At 43.0% G+C, this 22,597-nt stretch overlaps 1 protein-coding gene across 2 annotated transcripts in view; it reads right to left on the bottom strand.

Moving 5' to 3' along the window:
• Positions 1-2,140: 2,140 nt before the first annotated feature.
• tmtc2b (transmembrane O-mannosyltransferase targeting cadherins 2b) overlaps positions 2,141-22,597 on the bottom strand; it is an 83,641-nt gene continuing 63,184 nt past the window's right edge. Inside the window, exons 8-12 of one of the 2 annotated variants that reach the window (XM_079270949.1) lie at positions 21,854-21,975; positions 16,338-16,419; positions 14,874-14,988; positions 10,576-10,639; positions 2,141-4,567 (exon numbers count right to left, since the gene is read on the bottom strand). In XM_079270949.1, coding sequence (XP_079127075.1) covers positions 4,388-4,567; positions 10,576-10,639; positions 14,874-14,988; positions 16,338-16,419; positions 21,854-21,975 — 563 coding nt within the window. In that variant the 3' untranslated portion in view covers positions 2,141-4,387. The remainder of the gene's footprint in view (positions 4,568-10,575; positions 10,640-14,873; positions 14,989-16,337; positions 16,420-21,853; positions 21,976-22,597) is intronic. The other variant, XM_079270950.1, reaches the window with a different exon arrangement.

The raw sequence follows: 22,597 nt of genomic DNA, 5'->3' as shown, positions 1-22,597 counted from the left end.
AGCCGTCCACTCGACAGAAGCTGGCTCAGGCACTTCAGATCAAAGGGGTGATAGTTCATCAGCACATACCACAAAATATCTGCTTGGTAACAGCGGGCAGATTTGTCAGGTCAGAGCATAAATAGACAAATTTCTTTCACCCAGTTTGAACTCTTCTGGATGCGTGAGGTGCTGGACACAGGGAATCCAGGCTTTATCAAATGCCACGAGACAAAATGTGAATATTTTAACATCAGAACAGAAAATCAAGTTGAAGGAGATGTGCATTTTCTCATCTCACTCACTCGTCACTTTTCTGACTATCTATTGTGAAAGAAATGTATCTTTCACGATAAATCGAATCACTACTTATTCTGTTCCCAGAGTCAGCACTAAACATGGAGAAGCAGCGTTCAGTTTTTCTGCTCCACATATCTGGAACAAAGTCCCAGAAAGCTGCAGGTCTGCTGAGACCCTCAGCTCATTTAAATCAAGATTGAAGACTTTTCTGTTTGCTGCTGCCTTTAATTGAACCACATTCAATTCATATATTAATCAATTTCCTGCATTTCTGCATTTTACTACTGCATTTTATTTCTTGTACTGTTTTTTAATGTTTTAATGAATGTTCTTAATTGTTTTTAAATCTCCTTTTCTTTTGCCTTATGTTTTGATGCTTTTAATGGTTTTATGTGAAGCACTTTGAATTACCTTGTTGTTGAAATGTGCTATACAAATAAACTTGCCTTGCCTTGCCTTGCCTTACTTTATCTTTTTGGGTCAAATTGTATTTCTTCAGATGATTTCATTAGCAGGCTCTCTGCTGCACATAATGCTGGTGTCAATGGGAAAGGACCCTTGACTTGATTCATCATTACCACTCTAATTTGAGCTGTGCGCTACAAATAAGAACTGACAAAATGATACGCTTGCATAAACACCCAAAAACAAAGTGTTGAGAGTTCTAAAGGCAAATGAGGACAAAGAACCTGGAGAAAAAAAAAATCCTGGAAACATTCCTATTTGTTTTGGCCACTGGCATTGAGATCCAAATAAACTCATAAGCTCAACATGCTGAGTTAATTTTAGGAAAGCTAGCAAGTGAGGAATGGCTGCAGTTACATATCATAGCTAGACTTGCGCAGAAAGAGTTCAGATAAAAGACGTATGATGAGAGGATACTGAACACATTTTTGACCGGTGATCGACCCATCAGGGACAGCCATCACCCGGCTTCTCTTCGGGACTCAGGTCTGCAGTATAGTTCATTATCAGATATGAATTAAGTTTCACATCTCTGTCTGCCCAAATGGTTCCTCTCTCTTCTCTGGATCGCCAATGCGTGCTCGCTTTCTCTCTCTCTTTGGCAAGATTTTTGGATAATGACCTAAAACAGTATCCTCTGCTGCTGTGGCAACTGCCACGTGCAGTGTGGTAGAATTTCAAAGTCAGCGGTCTACTTAACAACATATGGGAAGAAGGCCAAATGCCTCCTGAGGCCTACAGCGAGAAATGAAAGCGCATTGGCTTCGTAGCGTGACTATCCAACAAACCGGCAAGCTTCACCATTTCATTATTTGTGAAGATAAGTGAGGCGCACCTGTGTTTTGAGAAGAAGATTCAAACTGGACTAGACAGCCCCGGTGCATTCCAGTCCAATAAGGAAAGCCGGGAACCATAGTGAGCCCATACCTTCCATGTAGACATGTGAGAAACATCACACGGCAGACTGCTTCGTTCTCAGGGAAGGGTCTTCTGCTTGTCAGCTGGGGTTTGAATTGTGAGGGCAGTCGTAATCAAAACACACCAGCCATATGTAGACACTGTGCTACCCCTTCCATATGGGATTATTTATGTGTCTTCTCTGTTGTTGAAAGATCAAAGAGGAGGAAGGAGATTCGTTTGAGTTGATTTTATGACACATTTTAGCAAATTTGCAGGGGGGGAACATTAAATGCCCTGTAAAACCTGTTCCACAGCATGCAAGACCACCCCATTAAGTGTGCTAGCCCACATGAATACAAAGGACATCTGACTTAGTGCTGTACACGTTGCCACAGAGTGTGAAGGGAATGGGTGTTTCAGTATGGCGGTGAATGTTAAAAATCTGGAACTTAAATGTACTTAAAAAACAAACAAACAGCTGCACAGGACCCAGAACAAAAGGAGAACACAATCAATTTATTGTGGAAAAAGAAGCAACATTGTGAAGAAAGAAAACAAAAAAGTATTTTCTGGCACATTGTTCATCTTTATATTACAAAAAGGAGAAAAAGGCTACAAATCTCGATAATTTATACAAATACGACAACTTCCAAAAATAAATCTTTAATTTAGTAAACGCTCTGTGAACAAGTTTCTGCAATAACCCACCGCTTGAGATCCCTGAGCAGAGACACGGAGTGAAACACTTTTTTTTTTTATTTTTTTTTTTTTTACATCTTCACTCAAGCAATAATAATTATCAGTGTTTGTTCATAAGCACTTTATGTACACGGGAGAACTTAGCGAGCTCTTTGACAAAGGGGTGTGTGAGGTGAAGGTGAACCGTGATCATCTGACTGAACATATCACTGGTGACCATCACAGTCAAAAACAGAACAGTGTGACTGCAACACGCAACGTATATATATTCAACATCTCTATCCTCAACTGTCGGCGTCACTCTGTATTCACCAATAATGAGCCACTCAGCTGTATTTGGAGATTTTTCTCAGGAATGACCACATCCGCTAACTTCCTTCATGTTGCATGTAAAAACACAGTGCCAGCTGGTTCTGTTGCTAATGTAACACACACACAGCAATAACTATCAATGTTTAGACTGAGGACACGGAAAGCTCACGAGGTTTGTGGCCGACGACAAACAAGTGATAACAAATACTGTACATATTCTTACTTCCCGCAAGGTGCCGTTTCACTTACTTTATGCTGACAACAACAAACAAACAAGTAGACGTTAATAACACTGATTATATACAAAATGAGACTTTTAAGACGGAGTTTTGACGATATGGGAAATACTTCATGTAACGGACCAAACTTTCTCAGTATCTTGAGATTCCACTTCAAGTCCGGCTACTTTTATGCTGCAAGATTTTTTCTGTATACTGCAGGCAATGTAGGTATATATTAGAATTCATTTATACAAACACAATGAAATTAATTTGATTCCAACAAAAAAACATAGGCATTAAAACTCAAGACGTGCTACGTCTGTGTGCTGTTCAGTGATGTGTGGTGTGCATCGGCATAGCTTCTGTATTTGGTTGGAATAACTCATCAGTTTCAGCTCCTCACGCTCGTTTGTAACAACTTCAGACGTGTGAGGGGACGTGTACCGAACTACTGCACCGGCCTCTTTGTTATTTCCACTGGTATCTCTTTACTGTTGCCGAAAAAAAACGAGTTACCGTGGTGACTTGGCTTCCTTGCCAGTGCAGAACAAGAGGCAGTAGTGGTAAAAGTGCCACCTGTATGCTTCATGTACACTGCTGTAGGAGATTCATACCTTTTATTATAAGGCATTCCATTGTGAACAGAGTCACAGTTTTCTTGCCAACACATACTGTATTTGGCAAAAGTCCAGCCTTGGTGGAGCTTTTAGAGGCTATTGTTGTGCTTTACTCGCTACCAAATAAAATTCCTTTTTTCAAGTTTTCAGCAAATATTAGGACATCTGCTTCAAAATGGTTTGAAGTGATGGTTCTAATTTCATATCTTCATGAGGATGTGTGAGTAATCTCATGAGAGAAACAAAGCGATTGGTGGTAATTGGTGAGTTTTTAGGGATTTAAACCTGTTTTGGTGACGTTGGATGGTATATCCTGTTCCTCATTTTGCTTCTTTTTTTCATTATCAAGATGGAAAATGAGATCAAACAAAGAACTTTAATAAAACGTGATGGAAAATGCCCTCAGTGCAGCGGCCTGAGATATTTCATTTAATATCTTATCTCACACTGCTCTGGGGGGAAATTTAAAATCTCCGAACCACAATTCTTTTTTTGAAAAAAAAAATTCATCACAAATGTTGAAGGATGTACCCACTGTATGGTCTTACTTCAAGTCCAAGTGCTCTAGGTCTAAAAGGAAAAAAACAAACAAACAAAGAAGTGGTTCCTGTGAGAGCACTAACTTGAAGAAAGTTCTAAAGAGTCCAAATACCACGCAGCGCCTGCCAAACTGTGAGCAATGCTTCAGAGGAAAAGCTGCTGGCCTGAGGTCTATGCAGAGCTCAGGATTCATTAGAAGGGCTGCGCGGCACAGTCGTGGCCTCTCTGAGAAAACATCCTCCCTGAGTCTCTTCTATCTTTCCTGGATGAGAAGAGGGAATGAGCAGCGTGCAGGCCGTCCTTTCCCCCCCCAGGTCTGGCGTACAGATGGGCAGGTAGGCGGGCAGGGTGAGCTCAGGGGCTCATGGTCCGCAGGCCCTGTTTCTCCATTATGTTCCACAGCTTACGCAAGTTGGACTGGGTGATGTTGTCGTCCGGTTTCAGTTGAAGTGCTCGGAGGTAATTGGCTTCAGCTTCTTGCAGCTTCCCATTGAGGTGGAGGATCGCCCCCAGGTTCATCAAGGCGGCAGGATACTAAAAGCAAAAGAAAAGAAAAGAGTATTGGACATTTTAGGACAAGATCAGTTCCATAAGTAGCAACAGCTCGGGGTAGTTTCAAAATCAAATCCTGATTATCTTTTGTTTTCAGCCTTTTGTTCTTGTTGTTGTTGTTACTGCTGCTGCCCATATGGTTGCTTAACTCTTCTGTTTCAGTAAGTTGGAGTCTAGTTTGCATTCGAGCTAGTTTGGCTCGTCTTGTGTCATATGTTTGTTTCACGTTGCTCACTTGTATTGCACTATCAACAAAGAAAATGAAGAGACAGAGCAGGCACACAGAGTACAAACACAGTGAGTCATCTTCTAAGAGATAGCGAGAAGGAGCGGACTTGGGGATAATAAGGCTTATTTACTCGCCACTAATGGTGTGTTTAGAGAATTCATTTCATGAAAAATAATTTTTTTTACAACATCATAGGGCATGAATGGATAAGATGAATAATGCAAATGAAGTATAACTATTCACACTTCGGGGGTATCCACACATACAAGCATTGACAAGATGGTATTTCTGAAACTTAAAGCTTTAAACACTATAAAATATCAATCTTATAACAAGACCAGTGAAAAATGGCAGTCGATGACTACAAGACGTTATAGTATGAACAGTTATTTTGTCCTTTTAAATAAAACAGTCACTGTAAAAGACCATTTTTTCAGCAGACCCTAACACGTTATTGGTACGTTTGTCAGATCACACAGACTTGCGGTGGCGTGTTTGGAGTTTGGTAACCAGGCTGCTTTGCGTGTTCCTCTGTCTTGTCTGGGGCCAAAGATGTCAGAGGGATCAACCGCCGCTTTGAAGTGGGTCTAGAATGAATACACACCAAATTGCAAGGGGCAGTGCGACGGGCGGGTGAGTCACGAGGACATAAGTACAGGAAAAGTGTCCAGGGTGCAATCACGGCAAGACCGTTGAAGTATCTAGGCCAAGGGAGGGGCCCACATCTGATCTCCATTTTAGTTAGAAGTGTGGAAAAGATGTCTAATCCTGTAGCAAGGCTACTGTTTTACTGCTCCAGACGATTGCAATTTCTGTAATTGCCATTTCTAGGAAACAAGGAATGTTCAAATAAAACAGTCTTCGCAAAAACGGTTCTGTAATTTCAGAGTTTGTGAGCTTTTCTTATAATTGTCTGCCTAGACATCATTGTCACAGGGAATGGCACACGATTATGGCATCTTGGACATATACCGAGTGCTCCACCACAAGCCTTCATTTCTTTCTCATGGCCTATTAAATAATCAAGAGTAATTCCTAGAGCAACAGTCCTGCACGAGAGAATAGTGCTTTTCTATAAATGTTATGAGAAATGTGTGGAACGTTAGGAGAAACGCGTGGAAATGTGAACGATTCAAAACAACAGCAGTGCTGCAGAATAACAGTAAGACTGTAAGTCTACAGCGTGCCAGTGGCTCCGTGAGGTGGTGCTTTGAGCTTAATGGTAACGTCACAGTGACGATGTTAACATGCTGATGATTAGCACGCAATGTTGACAATATTCACCATCTTTAGTTCGGTGTTTTAGCATGCTAACATTTGCTAATGAGCTCAACAAAGGAGTCCAGCTGAGGTTGATGGGAATGTCAGTAGTCGTGCAGGCATTTCGCTGTCAATCAAAAGGTGGACAAATGAAAAATTGGCACTCGATGAAGGTGCCGGATTTCATTTTGGATGATGAGAACAAGGAAGGCTGTTCATATTCAGTCTGTTTTAAAATAATCCCGTGTCAGGATCCAGGATCGTTGTCTGACCCGTTGTGTGTTTCCCCTGATCTCCTCTCCTCATGTGTCCTGTCATTCCCCTGTTTGTTATTGTGTGCCATGTGCTCTGTGTTTGTCCTCTGCCTCCAGACACCTCCCATGGCCACACCCTTGATTGTGCACAGCTGAGGACACTCCAGCCGATCACCTCCTGCAGCCTGACACACCAGACTCAGGGCCCACTAATGATTCCCCTGTCTCTATATAAACTCTGGTCCTGCAGGCTGGGGTTGTCAGGTCGTACAGTCTTTCACCCGCTTCAACCCCGTGGCATCCTCGGCCCTCCTTGTGGTCTACCGATTACACTCCGCCGCTCTGCCCTCCTTTGTGTTCAACGGACTACACACGCCGTCAAGCTGCCAGCCCTCCGGTGTCGAGCCACGGGCCTCACACCGTCGATCTGCCAATCGGGTGTCGGACCACGGGCTCCACACCTTCCTGTCTTAGTCAGGCTAAATAAAACCTGTTTCCATTAACTTCTGTCTCCTGTGGTCTTGCGTTTGGGTCCTACCTGTGAACTCCCGCCCTTTATTGAAACTTAATTTAGAGCATAGCTTTGTAGAACCTCTTCCAACTTGTACCAAATGATGGAAAGATTGCAAAGATCCTATCTGCAAAATGATCCAGGCATTTTTCAGATAGGAACTTTTGCTCTTCGGCCATCGATATGATACAAAAACTTTTATCAGATTTAAAAAGCCAAAGATGACCAGTTCATTCTCTGCAGATCTCTGGTTTAGTTATCCATGCGTAGAGAACCTTTTCAGAGAGGTTATCAAACAGACTCTCATCACATGGACATTTATCTTGCTTTGTCCTCTCTGCAGGTTGTGTGAACCTTGTGTGTCCTTTGCTGGACTGTTCCACTCTTGTCTCACAACTCTGTTTTTCCAGTGTAAAGCTTGGATGAGTGATGCTCCATGCATGAGAATTTCAATGGGAACAATATGTCCCAATAGTGCTGCTTTTCTCATAGGGAGACTTAAATTGGTGAATAAATCAAAGAGAATAATCCTGTTGTCCAGTTTTCCACACACACACATATAAAACATGCTACTAACGCCTCGGCCAAAGTAAAGGCTGCCACATATTAGAAAGTTACGAGATACCAGTTCACTAAATTCGCTGCATATTGAGCAATTACAATAATCCCCTAGCAAAACAACATTTTCTCTGTGTTTCAATTATTGTTCACAGGATCAGCCGGAGCTCTTGACTTTAATAGTGGAGGTAATTCTAGGGCTGTTTGTGCAGTAAATTACCTTCAGTTTGACTCACCATTGGAAGGTCAAACCACAAAACAACGCTGAGGGATCCATTTGCAAGTTCAGGACTTTTTACAACTCAGAATGATGCGAGCCAAAATACATAACTGTTTATACATATGGACATAGTTGGAAGTGACAGTCAAGGGGCCACACACTATTACTATACCCACAACATATGTGGCAAGTAGGTGAAAATGTGGAACTCTGGTGTTAATGTCATGTTGTGGCGTTGGTGAGGATTCTGTGTTATTATCACTTATCCTCAGTCAGGGGCGTAGGTTTGCTTTCTGAAGTTATGATTAACTTATTATTGATCATAATGAATGAATAACTAAATAAATTATGCTAGTTAGATTGTTATTATTTTAGTATGAGGGTCTTTTTAGGAGAAGTGTCTGTAAAGAAAAACGACTGAATTATTTTCTTTTTCCCCAATATAGAGGAGTTGGAGGATTTTATTCAACCCCCCAGGAAGAGAAACGCACTTTGAAGCAAATGTTTGAAGTGGCCACACAGTGGAATTATAACCCATAGACTTACATTGGGAAAGAGATGTCTGTAAGTCCACGGCTGTTTTTGAATTTTTAGCTAAATCAACTTCCCAGTACGAACATAAATAACCCTTATTGATATCATTGGGTCCTAAAAGTTGTAAAATGCACATATCCAGTTATTTTAGTGCTGCGGTATATTTGAATGAGCCCTCGCAGCTAGGAGGCGGAGTTAAAGAAAACACCAGTGATCTTGCCCATTAATGTGCAAGATCACTGGAAGATCGGGGTAATTTCATCACTCTGGTTGATCAAATATTGCTCAAGTTACAATTGGGAAGGAAGGATTTACATTTGACTGTCTCTGACAGAACCGGCATGAAAAAAAAAAAAAAGAAGTTTACTCCAGAGACAAAGGAGTCTGCATCATTTCCTGTTATTCATCATGTTAGCTGGCCGGTTTACTGCCCAACTAATCGATACAATAGATTGAGAGATTTAGCTTAGAGACGACACAGTTTGAAAGGCCAATGGGGAGCAAGCTTTTAACGAGATAAAGTTTGTCGAGAAAAGAGCATGTTTTGGATGAATGAGAGGTCAGTGAAGATGTGTGCCCACAATTCTGAAATGGGCTTCTGATCCCTGGATAGAAAGTTAACTGACTCCTGGTTTTCCTCTCAGTGCAGCTCAAAAGATCTTTTCTTCTCCGCCCATGCGGGACTTATCAATTCCTGAGTTAAGTTTCCTTCCACCAGTCTCCCCTGTAGGCTCCCACCATTCCCCAGCCAAGCCTTTCTACCCCTACTTTTATATAGCGAAGACTTTTGTGATTTATAACCTCACTCCTGCATTCTTCCTCACCCTTGCAACACTTGCAACTCTCTGCTAAACGTTCCCTTGTCAAAAGCTTTCATTTTTTTCCTCATTTCCTGCTGCTCTGCAACCTCTCTGCCTGCCTACCGCTCCCAAAACTGGCACGTAGCAGCAGAGGCATAGCCAGATGTGGAGCATTTTAGCCCTAGACCATAAAGAAACACATGGTGGGAAGGCTGTGAGAATGACCTGATAATAATGATTTAAGATTGACATTTGGGTTAAGAATATCTACATGTCACAGGGTGCAGAGAACGGCCAAAGCAAACCAAGCATCCGCTGGGATTTAGCTCATCTAGATAGAAGGAATTGTTGGACTTAGGGGGTAAATCCTTTCGAATGGAGGGAATTGTGCTCTCACTCAGAGCAAGCAAAAAGATATGCTTAATATAAAACACCAGTGCTTTTGGAGAGCGAAGAGTCAAGACACAACAAATAAAGATGGACAGGGTACATGGCATAAGTCAAGTTACATCGGAGAGAACAAAGGATAAAGGAGAAGGATGAAGATGCTAAATTCAGCTGTAAGCAATACACATGACAAAAGGCATCCAAGCAAAAGTGACCAAGTAGGGGCAAAAAAGTGCCCCTGAGTGTGGAGGCGGCCGTCTAATGCGTGTTTGTACAATTACAGATGCCAAGAAACAGTCATGAGAAAATTGCACGGATCTGGAAATAGAACCGTAAGGAACACAAACATCCTCCGCACGTTTTTTACAGAAGTGCATATCCATCAGGTGGCGGCACGACAGCGCTCTTCTCAATGGCCCACTCTGTTTCCTCACAACCACTCCACTCCACTCTGTTTCCTCACAACCACTCCACTCCTTCTCAAGGTGATTTCCAAACCTTTCTTTAACTCCACAGGTTCTACGAACTTCAACAAACGGAGAAAGAAAGTGGGCAGCACAAAGACGAGTTTGTGCTATTTATTAACAGATACTCTGTGGAAACACTCACACAATTCACCGTAAACTTATGGTTGTCTTACATCATTCCATCATGTTTGAAAAAATGCATCTGGGGTTAGTTAAATGTTAAAGATACGCTACATTGATGCTGAGAACAACAGAGATGTGATAGCAGCTCAATTTCATGGTTTCAGTGGAAATCTTACATTCTATCCCTTTGTTGTACTCAACTTTTCATTCATCTTTTTGTTTGTATATATTACACTGGGGTTTGTAAGCCTGCAGAACTAAACTACAACATTGTCCATATATATTCAGATCATTAATCTTGAAGTGATTTCTTCTAATCACGACACAGGAACAAACAGGCCGACCACATGGCAAACACATTTCGCCAAAGCTCTCAAAGGCTTGGACCCCATTCATTTTCAAGATGTCAGAGTCCCCTGACTGAGTGTTGTTGTCATTATTCTTTTCAATCTCCTTACCCCGGCCTGCCCCTTTGAAGCCGGTGATGGATGCTACACAAACAAACCTCTGAGCTTAGCAAAAACCTCACTGACAATGAAGGCCGTTGTGACAAGGCAGACCGGGCAGTAATAATATTGGAAAGCCACCCAGACTGTGATTGCACAGTGTCCATCAGGGTAAATAGTAACGGGGATGGTCTTACTCACGTTGGGTCTCAGGCTCGCTGCTTGTCCGTAATACTTCTCGGCTGCCTCGTTTAGGCTGGCTTGTCTGCAAAGGGAAAACAGAGAGAGAAGCGGTCATTACTCATCTTTATTGCTCCTGGCTTCGGATGAGGCCTCGAACCCTGCATGTTTACTGGCACCCAGGGGTCACTGAGAAAATAACAGGAGGGAAGAGCACGACGAGGGATGAGGAAAGCCAATCCAATCGCCTGCTCTCCTTCGATAGCATCTTTCACTTGATAACATCTGTGCTGAGCAGCGCACAGCAAGCACTTTCTGCTTTAATTGAACATTGATGTTCGGGACTTTTGGCTTGTTGGGAACTTCAAGAGAACTCATTAACAAACAGAGTCTGAGCGGCAATATTCACTGTACATTTCTGTTGAAGCTGGTGGGGGAGACTGTGGTTTGACATGCTGGCTGGATACTGAGACACTGGAGGAATGCAAACAGTGTGGAAACACAAAGTCATTTAATCATACTATCATAACAACCTGGACAGCAGAGTCGATGGCACAGATGCACCAAAACACGCTGCATATGCCACACTGCGACAAAAAGGATTTCTGGGGCAGATGGCTTCTCGGCATGAGTCCCTGGAACCAGATATATTTTTGTTCCTGAGGACATAGAACCTGTAGTCAAGACAGGATGTCCTATATTGTGCTTTTTTACCTTCTTTCATAAGCCCCCTGCTCTGCCTACTGTTATACACAAACCTGTGGCTCCTCTGTCACAAGGCCTTTCCTGTTATTAATGCTCTGGTGTCTCAGAAATCACCTTCGTGGTCCACAGCTGCATGCTTTTCACCGATGGTAACAATTGTCTCATTGCAAACAATTTAACTTTGACGAAGTCAAGGAGAGAGTCAACGACGGCTGGCCGCGGAGCCCCTCAAGTCGTGATGATCAAAGGAAGCGAGGCCGTTGGAACCACAGTTTCATTTAGGCTGTCGCGGTCTATTAAAGGATCATCATCCATGTGGTGCCAGATAAAAGGCAACGCTTTTATTTTAGGATTAACAGATCAGTGGCCAAAGTAAATACATAGTATTTATGTTCGGTTTTAAAGACACTGTCAAATATTTTTACGATTCATCACTGATCAATGAGCAGACAAGTAATGTTTTCTTCAGTAAGATATAACATATGTTCTTATTTAAAAGTTAAATATATTGACAGAAATAATTACTTTTTAATTTACCAAGAGCTGTGAGTCAAGTGGTGAACCTAGAAACTGACATTTAAAACCAATGGCGACCAATAAAAGCACCGTGATGCTCTAACACCAGTGATGGGGCTGTACCTTTAAACAGGAGAGCACAGTTATGATGCTAAGTGAGAAATAAAAGCCACAACGTGAGAGTGTTTTAGGGCTAAATGATTCCAGCAGCATGCTAACATGCTCACAATGACAAGGCTAACATGCTGGGAATCACCAAAGTCAGTAGGATTCAGCCTCTGGAAACCACGAACGGCTGTTCCATGGTAATTATTCAGATGCTTGCTGAGAAATTTGAGTATGTAAGCAATGTGGTGGACCAACTGACACGGCGATCCCTTATCATGCTGACATGACTCAAATGTCTTTTGTGTAACATTGATCTTGAAGAAGTTATCCTGCATGTTATCATGTCGCATACTTCCGAAATACAGACGAACATGCCGCCGCTCTGTGGTTTTCCAGCTCTGGTCCAAAAAATTCCATTCCAGGCGAGTTACTGAATTTGTCCTGAGATTATAAATGTGGGTTTCATGTCCAACCACAACCATATGTTTGTTTGTCAGTATAATATTTAGAAGGTGCAAACCTTCTGAGAAAACAAGAAAAAAAAAAGTAATTGTATAATATCATTATCACATTATCGCTGGAGAGCTGCCACACCATGAGCAAAGGGGCAGCGGGACCTCCTGGGGCTGTCTGCGGGTTCTCACAGGGCAGACAATGGAGGCCAAGTATGTAAACCACTGCCCGGCTTTAAAACCAAGAAAGAGAGAGAGAGTGTGAGGCTGCAAGAGCACAGGAATAAGGAAGAGGACGGGAAATGGAGTAGGAATACAACAAAAAATCTGCTTAGAAAAGAACTCTTGACCACATTTCAAATCAGCAACTTAACACTCATCTTTTCACCCTGACGCCTTGTTATGTAGAGATGGTCTATTAACCCCAGGCATGCACAAATCAGAGCACTGACAGTCCTGCTTGTAAGCGTGACATTGTTAGATACTAATGACAGATTTTCAACAACAGCCAGATATTTGTGCTTAAACCGCAGCCGTCCCATCTGTTTCGAGTGCAGAGTTAGATTATTTTATTTTCGTTAGAATACTACACTGATTGCTACACTGGCAACGGTAGTCCTGCATGTGTAGTGTAATGTAACTGGTGTAATCCTTTTATTACCATTATACGGTTGGCAATTTATACACTTTTTTGGAAATTGGGACGGCTAAAAATGCACAAATTGGCATATCTGACATAATGACGTGCCAGTAACATACAGTAATCTTTTAGATATGGTCGATTATATTATGATGTAAGACATGTGGTTTGGATAGGAATCCAGGATGTGAACTATGAGTGCATAACCTGCTTGAGTTTGTCTTTTAGAGATTCATTTCCCCCCCACTGGCTGTCTGTGAATATACAGATTTAACATTACTATATGATGTCACAGTGTCATTTTTTGGCTTTCACTGACATTTGACACATTAAAGGAAAGTATAAACACATCCCCATTTGCCTCACCACTAACCGGCCTTTTCTGACCAACATTCAAACTATAAACAAGAAAAAAGAGAAAACGTTGTTCAAAGGAGGTAGAAGGAAATTATTAGTTTGGAACGGTCAAAAGACCGAGCGGCCCGGGAGAGCAATAAAAGACATTTGTACGTCTGAGAGCGCCTGCCTCTCCTTTTAATCTCTTCCCTTCCCCCGCGTAGATTCACTCGTGTCCCCACCGACCGAGGGCCTTTCCGTGTTTGCTTCCAAGACAAACACATAAAGAACATGAGCTGTGGAGGAGTGGGACCCCATGCCAAGCAGGCAGAGAACCGTCCAGCCCGAGCATTGCATGAAGCTCTCTTTAGCTGACAGGGGTCGGGCCATGGAAGAGGCTCTCGATGCAGAAAGCTTTTGTTTAATCTGAACCAAGATCGAGAAGTGTAAATATGACAGATTAGGTTTTACAGGCAGCTGCTTATTGCCATGCGATATCAATGGAATGAGTAGAAAAAGATAATCATGATCAAGATGATTGTTGGAATAGTGGAAAGACTAACAGACTAATAGTTTTGGTGATTTTTGTTTTCTTTCTCACAGTCCAATTTGAAGTGTTTTACAATGTGTTAACAAGGCAATTAACTCTTTATTTGTTCGATGTAAAAATGTTTATTTATCAGACTCATGCAAACTCGCCACTTGCACGCAATGCGTCCTGGTGCATGTAGGCACAGCCGGCACGGCTTCTCAGCAGGAGAAATCAGCTTTCTCTGACAATATAGCACGCACTGGGGGTTTATTGCTTCAGAAGACTATATTTGCCGTCAGCACTGATTGGACATCCACATAAAAGTTGGCAAATTTGAGAGCGGTGTCAAATTTCCCACCTCACGCTGCAAGAAAGAGAATATGTATATGTCCCAAAATAAAAAAAGCCTTCAGTGGCCTTTGATGTGTTTAAAGGAGGAAATCTCTCCACAGGGTCATCGTTTTGTAGGTTTATTCAGTCAGTGGGGCAGCAGACTGTCAGTTGGCACATCGCTGTATTTACAAACTCCCACTCATGGCTTTTGTTCAGAAACACAACAGCTTGTGCGGCTGCTAAAGCTCATCAGCTGAGCCTTGCGCTGATTTGGAAGCTGACTTTCCAGCATGAGCCAGGCTGAGCGGGGGAAAGAGTGAGACGGGAGTGAGAGAGGGGTACAGCGAGAGTGAGAGTGAGCACGTGAAGAAACATAGCTGCACAGCATGCAAAGACAAACCAGCAGCTCTCTCCGGCTGGCGGTGCGGCGAGAAAAGAGGATTACAAAGTACAGCCAAGTAAATCACACTGGCTGAGGAGCAGTGTAAGCCCCCCTGGATAAACCGTGCCGACAGTAGACCTCCCTCTCTCTCTCTCTCTCTCCCTCTCTCTCTCTCTCTCTCACACACACACACACACACACACACACACCTTTCTACTCAACCATGGAAAACTGTGGCCCGAGCCGTCTCATCGACAAAGAATGAATCACAGCACATGGAGTGTCTTTACAGAATCGTTCCGGTCAAACACTCACCTGAGCATGTGGGCTGCACTGAAGACCACGTCAAACTCCCTGCTGTCGAGGCGTGCGGCTTTCTCCGCCATCTCTGCGGCCTCCAGCAGCCGCGACTCTTCCAACAAAAACTGACCTGGCACGGCAGGAGAGAACAGCACTACCGTTACAAAAACGCTGAGGGATCCCTGCGGAGGCACAGAGGGACACACAAGTGTTGCCTTTGGCCCTGGTAGAGCAACAGCCCGGCCTGCCCCTGAAATAACACGCCGACACTAGATATGAGTGCAACGTACCGTCGCTCTTCGGCCGTCTCTCAGACTCATTTGTTCAGGGTTAGCCGGCCTCGATAGATCGGTTTCTTTCAGATGAAACTGTTCCTGGCGGAAGGTTTGAGCCTTATTACGGGTGCGGCTGCGTTTGGAGTCGACTTCTGTGGACCCGCAGAATGAGCCGGGATCGTGGAAGCCCGACAGGGCTCTGAACAGAGGGCGGACCGCTTGGTCAGGGCCAGCTTTAGAGAGGAATGAATACCCTGTTGACTTTGGTTAGCCCCACTACTGTACCAGGAGGCTAAACCACTGTGAACCATAAGCATATTTTCCTTAATAACTGCGGATGAAACTGGAGCCATGAGTACAGGCCTAAGGTGAGAGACGGATGTAAAGTGAGTCTTCAGAGGGTGGAATGTTTTTATAATTTACAAAGCTATGTATACAGACTTTGATACTGTAATCCTTTGTTCATCATGTAACAGCGGGACTTTTAAGGGACTATTGGAAGATCCAGTACAGTACAGTGGGGAACTTGAGCTTTTGGGTTTTTCTGGTCAGCAGCCAGTCCTGATCAGAATAAGGTACTGTAATAAATGGATGGTTTGTGTCTGAGCCAATAAGAAATCAGTTTGCATCACGGGGATGCTCCACCTTTAATCATTCATCAATTGCACGTCTATCTATATTCCGTTCTTTGCCTCTGAAATGAGTCATTAACCTTTAAAGGGGACAACTTAGACATAATAAAGTACTTCGGGAAAATGCAAAAACTCCACCATCCAACGGCAGCGAGCTCGCACTTCAGTTCATCGTAAAATGCTGCTTCAGACAGACAGGGTTTTAAATGACGGAAGTATTTAACTCGTCGGCTTATTCAAAATCAATATTAAAATATTAAAAAAGAAGTAACGCTGCAACTTCAAGTCGTATGTAAATAATGTAAGCTAAGAGATTTTCATCAAATCAAAGAACAATCTGAGGAAATCGTCCTCTACCGATGGGATCTACACTGACCACGTACAGACTGACACAGTGACTGATCAGGGGAAGAGATGGCAAAGGGGTCAGCCAACAAGCTGCCAAGCTGTGGAAGTTCCTGCCTTTGTGCTCGAGTGCATCATGTATGTGTTGAATTGACAAATAATATATTTGAGGATTTAAAGATAGACAGGTAAAGGTAAAAAAATCCCCCAAAAAACTGGGTACTTACCATAATGCATGTAGCAGTTGCCTTTTGCGGGATCGAGCTGGATGGCCTTCAGGAAGTACCTCTCCGCTTCGGTTTTCTGCCCCTGAGAGGGACGAATGAAACGGCGTCATTATTGTTTCAACTGCTCCTCAAAACTACTCACAATAAAAATGCTGCACTCAACAGCAAAAATATCTTCCAGTATAGCTAATGTCCCTCTCCAAGCCGCAGACCTACTTTCACAATAAATCTTGATAAATGGACTGCAAGTGTTGTTTCTTTCAAGCTCGTGTGTCGTCCTGTCAAAGTGCACGCTGTCAGGCCTGGCACAGCAGAACAGGCTCATTCATGACACACTTTTATCCGTGCAAGTAACGCTTCCAGAGCATGACCACAGACTGGCAGTGTGTGGCCCTGAGTGCTGTGAAGCAAGGCAGAGGGTGGAAATGGAGCGAGAGGAGAGGAAAGAGACAGAAATGTTGAGGGTGATCATATACAGTATCTATAGGGATCTTTAGGCTCACACAAGCACAGAGGTGCATGGCGCACACACACACACACACACACAGGTTTTTTTTAATCTGTGTGTTGCACCAGCTTTTAGACGGATAAAAGAATCCATACAGGGAGGGTGAGCATAGCATGATGAAGAGAAGCATCACTGAAGGCCTGAGGAGCTGAAGAGCTCCCTCAGGTCCTTCAGACTGTGACACGTAACCAATCATAGCTCAAACGGAACAGAGCAGCTGGCCAATCGTGGTGCCAGCTGGGACTTTGTCACATCCCTGCTCTCGGTAGGGCACCAGATACCATCTGATCAACAATTAACAATACACATCTCTAACGGCTGATGTTTTAGCATTGACAATGCAGCCATTAGTGTGTGTTTCACTACAAGAGGATGCCTTTGCATGAATAAAACTAAGTATATTGGTAAATTGGAGTTGTGTCAAGTCCTTTAAACGCTTGAGGGAAAATTCTAAATCGTCAAAAATGATGGAGGATCAAATTGCATAAGCCAGGAGAAATAATGTATATAAACTCAGCGTGAAATACAGCAAATGCTTCAGTTTAGTCAAATCGAAAGAATGGGCTCAAATCCAATCAGTGCAGAGTAGCAATAATGACATCCACTTAGTCCAGCGTATACCTTTTCAGTGGGCTGAGGATTCAATAAATACATAATTTTCTAATGTAAATATATGAGTGGGGTTTCCCTTGATGCTGCGGAAAATCAAGCCTGGGCTAAGTATATGTTTAGTGGAGTTGATGGTGTCCAAGTAGCGATCACAGTTCCAGGCTGAAAAGCATCCTCGCTGTGTATTTTTGTACTCGTATTCACAGATGTAGGAATGTGTAAGTTTGAGGGCCAGCTGGTTTTATAATAACAGAGGCCTTCGTCTGTTTATTAAACCTCAGAATAAAGCTTTCACACATTGAAGTGAGTTGAGCAGTTGTAAGTGGTCTGCGGATTTATACTATGACACGTCTAAGTATATTAATGGACATCATGCCCAGAGTAAGATATATGGCAGTTAGGAACTCAAGAAGTAACACGTTGCTCTATTCTCATCCTATTGCAGTTTTTATTAATCCCTAGAGAGGCAATTTGTTACAGTTGCTGTTGTATCGTTGTTGTTTTTTTAAAACACAGCCAACTGCATTGTATTTCATCTTCAAATTATTGGATTACAACGCATTTGGCTCACCTGTATGTCTCCATGAAAAATCATGAAACCCAACCAGCACTGATGCTCAATCATCTTGTTGTTGTTTTTCTCAGCAACGTCAATGCGTCCAACCCAATGTGAGTTAATTGGAAAACACAAAAATAATATAGGAAGTCAATAACAAAATACCAACCACCCTTCAAACCACACTTTCCATTAAATATATCCACTTCTCATTCTAGTCAGCTCGCTGTGTGGATACAATATCCTCCCTTCTGTCACACACACGCTGAGAATATTAGTGCGTGCCTGACACCCTCAAACCTCCTGATCACATCAGATAAACTGCAGATGCAGCCGGGGCTCTGTGGACGCCGAGGTGATTATGAATGACGCCTGCATCGTATTAGCAGAGGAAATGACAAGTAGATGACTGAAACCAATATTGCAAGCATCGGGGACGGCCGGGTCCATCTCTGACCCGTGGGTTTGTGACGAGAGCCCGAATCACATCCTGATCTCCGGGGGTGTAAGCGGCGGCGTGGAGGGGTCAGCGAAGCAGGGGGGGGAGGACGATACTGATCTGGGTTATTAACTCTCCCTTCCTCCCCACATCCACAAATCACAGCAACTTGTTGCTCTCTGTAACCAGTTCAGTTCCACCGTCCTCCCCTCACCCTTCTCTGACCCTGCTGCCAAGCCCCATCTCGAAGTCTCTCCACCTCCCCCACAGGGGATCTGAACCTCAAAAAAAAGAAAACCCTGACGGTATCTAAAGTTTCTTCATCACTCACAGTGGTGCCACAATGAGTGCGGGAGTATAGGGGTAGAAAGGAGAGGGGGCTGTTGGGCAGGTCAACATCCTGCGCTGGTTTTGATCACACTTAAATGACGTTGTCATCAGGCACAGAGGCCATAGCTACAACAGGAAGAGAATACATGAAGTGGTACCCTAACTTTGAATTCATTTGTAGAAACTTTCCAATGCATTCCATGTTTTTCTTATGGATAAAGAGGCTCTTAAGCTTGTGCAAACAACTAAGTTCCTTTGGCATTATGTGCACTCACAGAATCACGAGGGCTCACCATTCATCACGCTCAGAGATTTACAGAGATTCATCCCTGCAGGTTTGAGCTCTACTTTCCTCCAAAATCAATAACACTTTCTGATATGAAATGAGTTTCTCTTAACGGCCCCGACTTCCCCAAGTCCACTTCACCGAGTCTGAACACTGCCCTCTAAAGAATAGTGTTGTTCCTGTTGACTGTCCTCACTGACAGCGTTGGGTTTCAGATCGTCTTTGATATATCCGATGGCTTTTGTATACAGAGCGGAACTCACGTCAGCTTAACAAGCGACTTTTGTCTGTGGTGTCAGCTGAACTATTCTTCAAGCTGACCATTAGTCTGTCTACTAGTGGTGTAACGGTTCACAAAATTCACGGTTGGGTTGGGTACGATACAGTGGAGCCACGGTTCGGTACGTTTCGGTACAGTAGAAAACTATAAATGCCAGAGAAATGTACTTGATTTTAAAATATATTTATTGATTACAACGAACATCATAAAGTTATTCTTTGACTTTGAACAATGATGGAACTATACCTGAGTGACCCATCTTCTGGGGTGTCTTCTTAGCAACACATAAGCATAGAAAACAAAAACTGCTCCTTAATGTTATGTAGTATTGTTACTTACATCTTGTATTGTTACTTACATCTTGCAAAAGAGATTTTTAATCTCAATGGGACTACCTGGTTAAATAAAGGTTTAAAAAAAAAAAAAAAAAAAAATTATTTTTAATTTATTTTTTATTTTTTCCCAAACGTATTCGGTTAGTCATGCGTACCGAATCGTGAGCCTCGTACCGAACGGTTCAATACGCGTACCGTTACACCCCTACTGTCTACGGATGGGAACATCAATCTAGTATGGTGCTGGAGCTCTATTTCATTTGAACACAATGATCTACACTACAACATTAAGACTTCTTCACAGACGATACGCGATGCAATGAAATGATTGAGCCACGCATTTATGACACACATGAGGAAGAATCTACACAATTATCAAATTAGATGAAATTAGTTAGATGAAACGATTAATACCACTCTCCTGTATGTGCAGCTTAGCTTAGCTTAGCATAAAGACTGTAAGACTCTCCAAAGACAACAAGACCTGTCTAGTTGTTTACACCTTTGTGTGGATTTAAGAACCAAGATTTAACATGTTAATAAGTGAACTTTTTGCTGGACAGAGACAGTCCACTTGTTTTCTCTTCTCGCCAGTCTTAATGCTAAGCTAGGCTAATGTTGCTGGTGGTAGCTTCATATTTACTGTACAGACATGAGAGTGGTATCAAGCTTCATCTAACTCTCCGCAACAAAGCGAAATGTCACACTTTTTTAATCACACGAACAAGTGCATTTCCCTAAATGTCTTTTTAAGCATATATTTGATGTGTTATAGCCAGAAGTCACTTGCCAATCCTTGCCAAGAAGTAGTCTTGTGGGTGGATTTTTGTTGTAGACAGAGCCAATCCTTAAGCTAAGAGCTAACCAGCTGCTGGCCGTAGCTTCATATTTGATGTGCAGATATGAGAGCGGTATTAATCTTCTCATCGAGCTCTCGGCAGGAAAGAAAACAGGCATATTTCCCAAAACGCCACACTATTCCTTCCTATAGGCTTAAAATAAAGCTCTGATATAAAAACTGACAAAAATTGTTAAATCTTGGATTTTCCAGCCAGTTTCTGGAACCAATGTGCGAGCAAAAATCTTCCACGGATATCAGTTGTGAAACACAAAACTCATAATTTTGGAAAGACGACAAATAAAAAGAAGACTGTTTCCATAAGGGAAATGAAAAGGGACGGGCCAGGAAGACTCCGGCCTCTCTGTGGAATTCCAGCTGCTGCCGCAGGCTATTGAACACATTGCCGTCTCTTCATTAGGGCCCAGACTGTGTGAGAGAGGCGTACGAGCTGAAGAGAAGGGCCTCCACCCTCCTTCTGACCTTCTGTGCAACTCTTCTTCGAATTTGTTTATTTCTCTTCCGACGGTCTCTCTCAGCTCTAACTGCTCCCCTCGGTCAGCATCTACTCCAAATACGCCTATCTAGCTGCGATCTTTAACGGACGACTGTACGAGCCGACCACGTGACCACCTCCTCGCCAACCCGGCGACGCTGGAAACCGTTTCTGCCCCCGAGACCTTTCCCGCATAGACGGCACTTTCTTTGGTTATTGAAACACAGGTCAGCTGAGCGACCCTGACAGGATATTATCTCCGTCTTGGAAAATGCTGGGCAGATGCTGATTTGTTTCTTTAGATATTTCAATTCTTTATTTTGGAGAGCAACGTTACAAGCATGCCAAATGCCTGATATCTGTAGGTTCAAAGTTGTGAATGCAGCTTTTTGAGCTACTTCTTTAAAACCCTATAGGACCAAAACAACAGGCTGCTAGGACAAGGTTTTTAAATCAGGAAGTCCTATTCCCAGCTCAGACAGGAGCATCTTGAGAAACACAACGTGATAACCTTCTCTCTCATGCCCACTATCTTCCAATCGTTTCCCTCTCTCTCACCCACACACTATTGATTAACTGTAGAGACTTGAGAAGGACATTAGGAACTATCAGTAAAGAGCTGCAGAGGACTGATGAAAGAGTGTAATAAAAAGGAGAGTGAGCACAGGCAGAGAATGAGAAGCGGTTCAGGGAAACAAAAAGTTTAGACAACGTCACCGCTTTGATACAGTCGGCAAAAAATATCCATGAGAAAAAGAATATGTAATTTCTTCTTTCAAAGGGAAAAAAGTGTCTCGCCTCAAAGGTAGAACGAGCGAGGACGGAATTTAAAGTCTCACCGTCATAGCCAGTAGTTTGCCATAGGTGAGATGTGCAGGAATGTGGTCCGGCTTGGCTCGCAGGGATTCTCTGTACCAGTGTTCAGCCTCGGTCAGCTTGTTCAGTCTAATGTAGGCCTCTCCTGTGGGAGCAAAGTGAGCGTCCAGTCAGGGGTCAAGCTGTCGAGAGGTTAAGACATCACACATCTTCCCATTGTTCAGCTGAGCGATGCAGCAGCGAGACCAAAGCCCAACCCAGAGGGCCTCTCAGTCTCAACCGCATGTTGTATTTTCATCAAATTATACGTTTACTTGTATGATGCCTGGCACTAAACGGAAAGAATGCAGATGCCTTTGTTTCAGAGTGCCACAATGCAAAAATAAATGGACTTTCTGTCTTTCACAAAAGCAAATCTTTGATACCCAGTCATGTAATGAATACCTCAAGCCGCCGTCAGGGTTTTTATTTCCTAAAAAGTGAAATGAGCAAAGTTCAGTGCGTGAGTTAAAAACTATGGGAGAATACACTGGGCCTATAACACACTCCCTCACTCTCCCTGATCTGTCAGACATCATGGGATACCTCCCCCACCATCTGACCCCTCTGCCTGCAGCTGAAAAAACAATACCCTCTCTTTCATAGCCATCCAACAACACGTGTGTTACTGCAGGAATTTGACAACAGCGGCGGCTGGGGATTGAACACAACACAGTTAAAATCAACATCGTAACATATTTAGGGAAAGAAACTGAATGTACACCAGT

This window comes from Melanostigma gelatinosum (genome assembly GCF_949748355.1).
Source record: "Melanostigma gelatinosum genome assembly, chromosome: 1".
Taxonomy (NCBI): Eukaryota; Metazoa; Chordata; class Actinopteri; order Perciformes; family Zoarcidae; genus Melanostigma; species Melanostigma gelatinosum.
The sequence above is the reverse complement of the archived record's forward strand: the minus strand, read 5'-3'. Positions and strand labels throughout refer to the sequence as shown.